Source organism: Rhagoletis zephyria, unplaced genomic scaffold (assembly GCF_001687245.7).
Source record: "Rhagoletis zephyria isolate East Lansing unplaced genomic scaffold, Rhagoletis_zephyria_1.1 Rzeph_scaffold_00545, whole genome shotgun sequence".
Classification (NCBI taxonomy): Eukaryota; Metazoa; Arthropoda; class Insecta; order Diptera; family Tephritidae; genus Rhagoletis; species Rhagoletis zephyria.
The window spans coordinates 134,094-145,467 of NW_016157629.1; the positions used below are offsets into that span (position 1 = coordinate 134,094).

At 34.7% G+C, this 11,374-nt stretch overlaps 1 protein-coding gene and 1 pseudogene across 1 annotated transcript; one reads left to right on the top strand and one right to left on the bottom strand.

Moving 5' to 3' along the window:
• The first annotated feature begins 3,767 nt into the window (after window positions 1-3,767).
• Window positions 3,768-6,969, top strand: LOC108360246 (uncharacterized). Its single transcript, XM_017612458.1, has 3 exons — window positions 3,768-3,903; window positions 6,047-6,206; window positions 6,621-6,969. The coding sequence occupies exons 1-3, from the start codon at window positions 3,768-3,770 to the stop codon at window positions 6,967-6,969; spliced, it is 645 nt and encodes a 214-aa protein (XP_017467947.1).
• Window positions 6,970-9,050: 2,081 nt separating this feature from the next.
• Window positions 9,051-10,170, bottom strand: LOC108360249 (uncharacterized; annotated as a pseudogene).
• Window positions 10,171-11,374: the final 1,204 nt, after the last annotated feature.

Below are 11,374 nucleotides of genomic sequence, written 5' to 3' on the forward strand. Positions count from 1 at the left end.
GACGAACGCTGCAGCAAGGTATACATAGGAACGACGAAGCGAGCTTTAGGAGTCAGAATCAACGAGCACAAAACAGACGCGAAAAATAGAAAGATGACAACTGCATTAGCCCAGCACCTGACAAAAAGCGAGCACACAGCGGATTTTGATAATGCAAGAATAGTAGACATCGAGAGGAAAACAAAGAAAAGGATGACATTAGAAGGGCTTCGAATACAGCAACAAATACACTGTGCAATGAATTACAAAGAAGATGTAGATAATATAAATTGCGCATACACAACGATAATAGCGAGTAATAGACGAACAGCTGGGATAAAGTATTGATGTATTTAAATGTTAAGTGTTAATTTAAAAATGTGATGTCCATAAAATAATTAATGTGATTTTATGTTATTATATGTTAAGGTATGTTTGAAAAACATGTTTTGGTATACACGTTTGTTAATTATGTTTTCTTGTAAAAATAAATAGACTCCCTGAGGAAGACACAATAATGTGTCGAAACGCGTAGGAGGCAGAAAAGAAAAACCAACGTTTTTGCTTTAAAATCAACGGCCGAAAAGCTCCAAATATACAAATCGTAACAATTTATATACATTGGCCCTATTTAAAAACTAAAAAATACTAGTATTATTGTGAAAAAGTGTGGGTTGCTCGATAGACGAAAAATATGGCAAAGAGCGGCCCACGCTTTTTCACAATAATACTAGTATTTTTTGTTCATTATTATTTTCAACTTATATTAAGAATTATTTTTTACTTTTTAGTTTGATATGCTTTAAAAGCGTGTTTTTTAGTTTTTTAAACTATATTTATTTATTTATTAAATATAGCGTTGCATTTTTTTAGGAAATTAGATCGGAAGGTCAAAGCGATCTACGATATTTCCTCTAAGCAGATACTTTTTCATTATTTTTTCAAAAATCTGGCAACCCTATCTCCCCATGGTAGACATTTTGCTTCCGCGGGCGGGGATCGACAGTTGCTCGTTTGGAAATCTAATTTGCATACATTTGATGCCAATAGCTTTCGCAACAAACAAGCCAGCTCTCAAAGAGTCCAAATTGATTTTAGTCATGCAACAGCTCCACATAACTCCGCCATAGACACACCAGTTGCTGGAGTACCAAAAAGCTGTGATGACAGTATTTTAATAGATCAACGACAATCGGTGGCATATGGAATGCGTGATGGAAATTTTCTGGTGCTTAATAGCCAATATACTACAAGAGTGAAACGCTACAAGTGAAACGTTGAGACAGTAATTTTTCTTAAATTTCCAGATTTTATTTGCAGTTACATTAAGAAGCTAATAGAGGGCAGAGCTGTTGGTGAGGAAGGTGTCGAGTTACTGCAGTACTGCAACATTTCGCACGTGCCCCACTCGTATGGAATAGTAGCTTATGTCAAAATGCTGGTTTTAGTATAATGCGGCTTTCGCAGCATACCCTCACTGGCGCCGAGCCGTTGAAGAAATTTTGGCAAATGAACGTGCAAGAAATAGTTCCGATACCAGCAAGTCCATATTCTTGTTAAGGGTCATCGAAAAGTTCCTTGTGTTGTAAAATAATAAAGGGAATGCCGGATTATACTAAAGCCATCTTCCCGACATAAACTACTATTCCATACAAACACAGAAATATAAATGTATCTAAAACTGAATGACTCAAATCAAATTGGATTGCATTTGCATAATATACCTAATATTGGAATCTGTTTTGATCGTAAAAAGTACAACTTGCAATCATTTAGATTATAGTTTTGAAAGAAATTGATTGCAATCGTAAATTAAACGTTAAATCCGCACTATCTGCATTAACAAAAACTATACATTGGAATATTTAAAATAAAACGATTCATATTACGGAGAGTATTAAGTTCTAGGGTCCACCAGGGTACTTTTCTTCCTGGTAAACGGGTGGAAGCATGCGGAATTGAAAAGTTCGCAGCGTTTCGTATGGTTTTCTGGATCCTAGCCGCCTCCTTGTTGGTATTGTGTACATCAGCGTCCGGTAGCCTACTTGAGAGCAACGTATCCTTGTACTTTGCCCAGTCTGCTTTGGCAGTGTTATAATTGAAAGATTTGTAGTGGATTGGGGTATTTGGAGTTGACAATGAGATAGAGCATACTATAGGGAAGTGGTCGGGATGATCACTAAGATTGCTTGAGTGGGTATTTGGTTTTTTTCTGCTAAAATTGTCTGTGTTGACGTGTTCTACGTGATGCTGGGAGATGTGAGTGAGTGAGTGATGTTGTGTTAAAATATGGTGTTCTGAAAGAGATGAGGAGTACTGAGAACAGTTTGGGGTGGTGGGGTCGTTTTGAGTGCTAACTGAGATGTTATGGCTTGTGATGGGAAGAGAGCTTTGAGTAGGAACAGATGACGCGGTTTGAGTGGGTAAAGTGGTTGTAGCTGCTTGAGAACTGGCTGACGTGAGCTTTTTGTTTGTGTTGGCATATGTTTCAATGTTTGTGCAGGGAAGAGGGCTGAGTAAAGTTATAAAAGAAGATAGTAAAGTTTGTAGATCGGATGTGCTATTTGTTTCGTTTTTATTTTGCAATGTTGCTGTAGCGTTGTAACCATTATTTACAAGACAATCAACGTTTGAGTTATGCGAGTTTGGTTGAAGGAAAGTAGATTGTGTGGACCGAAGAGTAAGTTTGTTTCAGATTACCGCACAATGGGTTTTGTATTTTATACAGACGTCTAGCTTCATTAAGGTCAAATATTGTGCCTTTACAAGTATTAAGAGTTCCGTGCAAATCGATTGATACAGGGCATAAGCCGCCGAAGTTCTTACATTTCAAAAACTTTTTAGCTACTTTGTTAGATTTAGTGAGCACTAGAAGACTTCCCTCACGCAGGATGCTAACTGAGCTGTATTCAGTACTAATTCCATCTAAAGCTTTCTTTTTAGCGAATACGCTGTATTTAGAGAGCGAATTAGAGCTGTCAGTAGATTTTATAACAAAAAATTTCGGGTCACTTTGGCTGTGGTTTTTCGTTGGTATTGGCAGCGTAGGGAAGGATTCTTTTGAATTCGAAGGTTTTTTGCGTTTGGATTTCGAGGAATTTAACATATCGTCAGACAATATGCTATATCGATTCCCCGAAAGAATCGAGGGGGGTTTTTCCATATAAGCTAATCACTGTACAAAATTCTCGCAAGCTGGTAATCTGAAAAAAACTTACTTGGAAAAGGTAACAAATGAAGCACGTGGAAAAAAACAAAGCGAGAAGTCAGCGAGAGAACAATTCCGTACACAACTGCTCGGGTCGAATGCTAGTCGGTGACTGGTGATCATAACCGTGGAAACACAATGCCGGCGAACGGCGAACTCACCACAGCGAAATTGCCGCTGTCAAAATTAGTATACCCGCCGGTATATGAAATTGAACACAGCCAATGCGAAATGCGAAGTTCGCTCGGCGGCGTTTCGTGGCGATAGATTTAATTCCATCGCCACTGCTGGGCGAATGAGGTAGTGCTTGACAAAGGTGGCCGCAGTTTTTTTTTGTTTCAAGGTTTTAGAAGAAAACAAAAAATTGACAGGAATATTTTGTGTTGGTTTGAAAATATAATACTTGATTATTTTAATCTGGCTTAAAATAAGATGATTTATAAAAATTTGTCTTTGTTTTATAAATATATTCTTTTTATTTCCCCATTTCTAAATTTAGGTTAGTTTTTTTAAAACATGGTAACCGCGACGAAATCAGCTGTTTCTTCGGTTGTTTAGTTTATAGTAGCCAAACAAAATAATGGATATCAACGAGATTCTCATCGAACAAATTAAACAAAATGATTGTTTATTTAACTTATCACATCGCGAATACAAAAATGTGCACAAGAAAATGGAAATATGGGAATCAGTTGCCCAGTCTTCCAATTTGAGCGGTAAGTATACAGGAGTTTACATGTGTATGTACATATATGGGCAAATCTAAAAAACAGGTAACCTTGGTGTTGTTTAGCTTTATATTCACTGTTGGAAACTATATCAAGCTGGTTGCTTTTGGATATAATTCATTGACGTATACTTGAAGCCTCAAAAAAAATTTGGATCAATTTGCCGCATAACTTTTGAATTATAGGTGTTTAAATAAAAAAGAAAATGAAAACAAGTGAATTTTTTATGTAATTTTTAAGAGGTGAAAAATTAATTATGCCATAACTTTTGAAGCACACCATATACTGATATGAAATTGTATGTGCAATTAGTACTTATGTGTACACTTCAAATGTAGTAGGTAAGAAAAGTGTGCATTAAAAAATAACGAAATGGCAAGTAACTCAAAGTCTGTAATTCCACATTTCACAATTTTCAAAATTTTCGGTTTATCGCGTATAGTTTTTGAAGCATTTAAGTTTAAGAACTTTTTAAGTATGTATTGTATACTACAAACAATTACGAATAATTTCATACCTGAGCAAGAGCTGTGCTTTCAGAATAAACCAACTTTTAAAGATAAAATATTCTGCGATCTTGAGCGTAATTTTTATTCCAAAAACACTTTAATTAAAGCCACATTTGGAAAACACGTCGAAACGATCTAAATATTTCTATAACTGCTAGTCCTAATAAAATTACATATACCTGTAAAATGCTTCAAAAAATTTATCTCTAGAAGTGTGTAAAAACCCTGATTTACTACTCTTAATGATGCTACTTCTTTTAGTCAGAATATTTCGAGAGTGGTATCAAAGCAACTTTTTTTCGACAAATGTTCTGATAGTTGCTCTTACTTAATTGGAGCCTTCTGAATTCAATGGCGTCCTAAGTTTTACCCTATTGGCTCCACTTTTCGAGATAGCGGTACTTGAAACTTTCCTTAAATTTTAACTATTTTATAAAAAAAGTCCCTGGGTTTTGAAGATATTTTACTAAAATTTTGCACATAACCGTTTTTTAATATTACCTTAACTATTCCATAAAATCATCGAAATCGGTTCACTAAAACATATAGCTCCCATACAACTGATTGATCTGAGACGTTGTTTTGCGTTATAACTCCTTCAATTAAACAGGTTAAAATTTAGTATAGGTTCAATTTAACATATAGCACGCATACAATTTATTATTCAGATATGAAGTTAGAGTTATTGCGCAAAAACACATATCTGAGTAATCAGTTGTATTGGAGCTATATGTTAATGTTAACCTATTTCGATAATTTTAAGGAATAATTAAGGTAATATTAAAAAACTGTTATGTGCAAAATTTTAGTAAAATAACTTCAAAATTGAGGGAGTTATTTATAAAATAGTTAAAATTTAATCAAATTTTCAAGTACCGTTATCTCGAAAACCGGAGCCAATCTGGTAAAACAGGGCATGCCATTGAATTTAGAACATCCCAATTAAGTGAGTTCAACTTTCAAAATCTTTCCTCAAAGTTTACAACTTGAACAGCGTAATTTCAACCCAGCTTATTCTTTTGTTTTCTATTTCATGCTTATTCCTCGTCTAACTTTTGAAGCACTTGATGAATATGAATTACACTTATATTAATAGATTTATTAAGAGATTACGAATAAAATGATATATAAAACATAGGTGTGCTCACAAATTTAAAAATTAAAATTTTTTGTTTGAAAGTGTACCTATTTTTTAGATTTGCCCATATACAAGTGATGTGCATGAAATAAGTATTAAGCCTGCTCCAGGTACTCCAGGATTTACAGGAAACCCTGTTCCGCCTTTAATAAACTTGATGGAAGGTGGCGTACGGGAACAGTTTCCTGTAAAAACCTGCAAATCGTGAAGTAGCTGGAACATACTTATTAATAAACAATTGAGGGATTCACAAAGGTGTCGTAAGTGTCTTATTGTTGTATGTCGTAAACTTTAAAAGCTTAAATAAATGCTTAGAGAACTTGAAACGACAACCAACTATTATTTAACACCGCAAAAATTCATAATATGACTTTGATTTTACTTTACGGACCCCTTTAATATATTTTTGGGCGTTTAAAGTTTGCGACATACAACAATACGACCCTTACGACACCGTTGTCAATACCGCAAATATTTCTACCAGCGGATGCATGTCGCAAGCGCTGGAAAGAGCTCCGAGATGCATATAAGAAACGAAAGCGTTCTGAGCTTCTTGCGTCTGGAAATGGCGCTCCTAATCCTGTTAAAAGATGGAAATATATGGAAATGCTAACTTTTTTGTACAACTACACTGATTCTAGACCGTAAGTATGCGCTTACTCTAAATAGTGTGGTTTAAAGCATCCGTATATATACATACACACATAAGTACATAGATACTTATGTGCATACATTCATTTCAAACCCACGGCTGTGCACATTTGGTATTCTTATGTATGTACTGTGATATGATATGAAAAATATGGAATCTCTTATTAAAATACATGAAAGCTGCCTATTATTCAATTAAGGCCTTTTATGGGTACGGTTTAGTTATTTGTATTTGTATTATGGAGAGTGGTGCCTTTTCATAAAGATCGGTCCATCCTCTTTCGTTTAGGCGGGCGGATTTGGGGGCCACGCCTTGCCCCCTCCGCCACCCTAAATCGTTGTACAAATAACTAAACTTTTCCCCCTTTTTTGTGTTCTTGTTAATAAAACTCTTGTGTTTTTTGTAGAACGGTGGGAAATGTTGAATCGGATATTGTGTACGAAGACTTAGTGGATTGCTCCATGTCTACAATCGTGGTTGAAGATGAAAGTGAGGACCCTCCGCCAAGAAAAGTTGTGACAAAGAAACAGGTAGACACCGAAGTAATCTCGGCTTTTAAGGAAGCAATGAAACAATGTTCAGAAACCGTACAAAAATTAGCTAGTATTCCTTGCGAACAAGAAAAAGAACGCGATTCAACATCACTTTTGTTTGAAAGCCTGGCAAAAAAAATTTCCAAAGCCAATATATCCCAAGAAAATTTGAGCATTATTGAATGCAAAGTTGTTGCTTTATTTTATAAAGAACTAAGTTAAGTGATTAATTAATTAAAGACGGTACTTTAGGTAATAAAAATTAGTTCTCCAAGTACAAATGGGTGTATAACATCTAATATTTATTGAATAAATATGTAACATTAACAATTAAAATATAACATCTAATATGTATTTAATTAAATGTACTTACATACAGCCTGCGATAAAACGATAGCACCTTAACATGTTGACCAGTTTAAACTACTTTTCTTTTGTTTCTTTTTTTAATGTTAAATAATTTTTTATAAAAGTTCTTAGAAGCTATAAAACTGTATACTTATCATTTTTCTAGAAATTCTAATAATAATAAAATAATAATAATAGATTGGCGCTTACACATATGTTAGTGTTTGGCCGAGCTTCTCCTCCGATTTGTGGTGTGCGCCTTGATGTTGTCACACAAAGCGGAGGGACCTACAGTTTTACGCCGACTCCGAACGGCGATTGTATTTTTATGAGAAGCTGTTTTTCATGCCAGAAATACACTCGGAGGTTTGCCATTGCCTGCCGAGGGACGACCGCTGTTAAGAAAAAACCTTTTTTCTATATTTTTTGCGACGTTGCTTTGACCAGGGTTTGAACCCAGGCGTTGCGGAGTGGAAGCGCGCACTGCTTACCACTACACCACAGCGAAATTCTAATAAAGCTTTGAATTTTCATGAAACTGGAATTTTTATAATCTTCGCACAAAGTTTGAAATTTGGATTAGTATGGATTGTAAGAACTTTTATAAAAAATTATTTAATATTAAAAAAAGAAACAAAAGAAAAATAGTCTAAACTGGTCAAAATGTTAAGGTGCTATCGTTTTATCGCAGGCTTTATATATTTGAAATTAGTACAAAATTAGAAAAAGTTAAGTTTTGCCTTTTGTCTTTTGTGTTCAAGTACAAATCGATGTATAACATCTAAAATGAATTCAATTAAACTTATAGTAATAATAGAAATAAGTAAAAGATAAACACGGTCAGCTTGGGTAATGTTTAAGTCAAACGTTGTTACTCATCAAATATTACTAAAAATTGTTATTATTACATCATAATCAAGTGATTTGTTTTACGAAAAATTAAGGATAGTCGAGGCATCTCTTGAATCCTTCAACGGAAAATTACAATTTTCAGCTCAAATCACTTGAATAAGAGTCTGAAGAAATATTGGAGAGGCAAGAACGTTTGGGTTAAACCTTATTGAAGGGCACCGTCTACATATATGTACAGTTGCTGTCAAAATAATAGCAACATAATTAAGAACGGTCTTGCTAGACACTTATGTTTATTTATTTATTTTCATTTTAATTATAGTTCGATCTATAACAAGGACTACTCGTGGTTTCTGTTATAGATCGAACTATAATTTAAATGAAAGTTATTAAAAACAAATAAATAAACATAAGTTGCTAGCAACACCGTTCTGAATTTTGTTGCTATTATTTTGACCGCAACTGTATGTATGTATACACAATTCTTATCATTTTTTCATTAAAAAGTTGATGTATGCACAAAGAAAACCTAAAAATAAATGAACTCCAATCTAAGTTTTGTTTTCAGCGAATCTTAAGAAGTATTATTATTTTATTTTTGTTTGAAAGGCAAGGTAAGGGTTTTGTTTAGGGCTTCACCCAAACTGTACTCAAACAATAGTATCCTTACTTGGTGATCAATTATGATTTGAAAGTCGATTTTTACGTAAAATTGCATGTGATTTATAGTAAAGTGCCGGTAAAATCAATAGTACCGCAACAATTTTACTATTTTTTTGTTTGTTTGATGTTCATTATTTCAAACTTAGTACAAAATTCAACAAATTTTCACCAAACTTTCAAAAAATTTAGTATGAATGTATGAAAACTAAACGAGCAAAACAAAAATAGTCAAAACCGGTCTTAACTAAACTTAAGCACCATTAGTTATCCAGTAAATATTCCGTTAGTTCCTCTCTCAAGGTAAATGCTTCCGTTCATATCCGTCGAAGATTGCCTCCATGTTCCAGGAGTAAAAATCCCATTTTCCTTGCGACTAACTAAGCTTGGATCGAAGTAGCCCCCATTCCTGTCAAGCATCAAATAATTGTGCAGAACTACTGTGGTTAACACTATTTTGTCCGCATTTACTGGGGCTGCATTATAGTAGTGTGAAGAATTCTCCACCTGTTCGCCAAAATTCCAAAGGTGTTTTCGATATGCACCCGGGCAGATGATAACTTTTTATTAAAATTTAGCTTGCCGGTTGACAAGTTCCGACCTGGGTATGGACGCATAAGATTTCGTCTAAGAGAAAATGCGTTGTCTCCGACAAAAAAGTATGGAAATATTTTGTCCGTATTTACCGGGAAGGTTATCATCTGGGGGAATTTCAAGGTTGTTTCTTAGAATCATCCTGACAAAGGCGCTGCGGGCGAAAATTCCCCCATCGCTTTGGCTTCCCAACGCACCAACGTCAACGAACACAAATGAGTAGATCTGATCGCATATTGCCATGAGGACGATACTAAACGTTTTCTTGTAATTATGGTAGAGAGAACCACTTGATTTAGGGCAAATTACTTTGATATGTTTGCCATCTACAGCTCCGAGGCAATGCGGCGTTCCAGTTTTTACATAAAACCTATTCATAACCGTAAATTATATTAAATAAACGTCTACTTTTTTGGGTACTAACCTGTCAGCAATGTTTTTCCACTCTGTCTGATTTGGATGAGCTAGGTAAATCTCATGGAGCTCCTGCCAAATCGCATCGCAGGTTTCGTATATAATTTTCCTAACTGTTGAAAGACCCATCTTATAAGACCAAACTAAATACTGTGGGCTACAACCTTGTGATAAATACCTGAAAATATATTTTTACATTTACTTTTATACATATGTACATAAGTGTATGCATATGGCAACTAACTTACATCAAAGTGATTCCCAAACGAGTCATTTATTGGTTCCCTTTTAGAAAAGCGTTGTAGTCGCCCTCTAAGAAACGTAAGAAGAACATTAAATTTTTCGATGTTCATTCTTGTTGCCTTAAAGAAATGCTCCTTGTCTTTTAATTTAAGTTGTGCAAAGCAGGTCTGATGAAAACTCAAATTATTTCTTGTGAGATTCACCGGCCGGATCCACCATCTCCTTTTCAAACGCTGGCGGGCAAGAAGAAATATCTTTATCATAACGAACATCACGTTTAATATTTTTACAATTTTAGTGAGCCGCACAATTTGTTCACTCATTTTTACATATACACACGGTGACCATATTAACGAACATAAAATAAAGGACATTTTTCCCAATGATTTTAAAATATGAACATACAACTTGTATGATGGTAATTTAGATCAAATATTTGCGAGTTAATTATATTATTAAATTGTACAAGTTGCTCTTCTCGAAAGGCGCTTTAACCGGATTTTGACCGATTCCGAAAAATTAAACCAAATCCTTATAAAGGACTTCGCCATCCTTTGCTGCCACAATGCGTTTATCATAATTGAGCGGAGGTTTATTGTTATTTTTCAGTGGATCTGAAAACTTGGCGTGCAACACGATCCTGGGCATAACTTTCCCTGTGATTTTGTCAACAATGAATTTTACTCAAAGTTTATTAATTTTTCTGGGAAAATGTCTAAGTATTAGTTACATTTTTTTTTTTCAATTACATAAATTTCCCCTTTTCAGTATTATCAAGGATTCGTGACCCTTAAGTGGGGTGCGAAACAAACTGACGAGGTGTTTCATTCTGTTTCATTATGGACATTTTTATTTTTTCATATTCTATGTTTAAAAATTTACCTCTGCAAAATCCAAAGCTAATTTAAAGGACAGTTTAAGAAATAAAGGGCAAATGGCGTCCTTTATTTTGACAAAAATTATAAAGGACAGGGGGATAAAATAAAGGACTGTCCTTTAAAATAAAGGACGGATGGTCACCGTACATATACACCAAATATTTACTATTTTTCAAACGATTGTGTCAGCTGTTTTCGTTACCGCTCTAATTGTGTTAAAGCAGGCGAAATAGCTGGGCGAACGGTGAACGACGGCATCGCCCAATTCGGCGAACTTCGCCGTTCGCCGGGTATTGGGTTTCCGCGATAAATCAAATCAAAAAATGTTATGAAAAGGTATGAACAAAAACTTGTAAATATTAAAATGTAATGGTGGTAAGTACATTGATGCTATGCTTTAGCTTCCGGTTAAAGAACAGATGTTCATGCTTTACGGGCCTAACCATCTGGATATGGGTTCCATCAACAGCACCTATATTCCTGGTAATCCAAATTTTGAGTAAAAATTATTTTTGGCATCACGCTTTTCTTGCGCGGTTATTTCGAATTTTATGTGCTTCGGACATATATGTAATACTCCTATATTGGCAGTAAGAGCTAGTACCGTCCGAAAACACTACAGTACAGATATATCAATA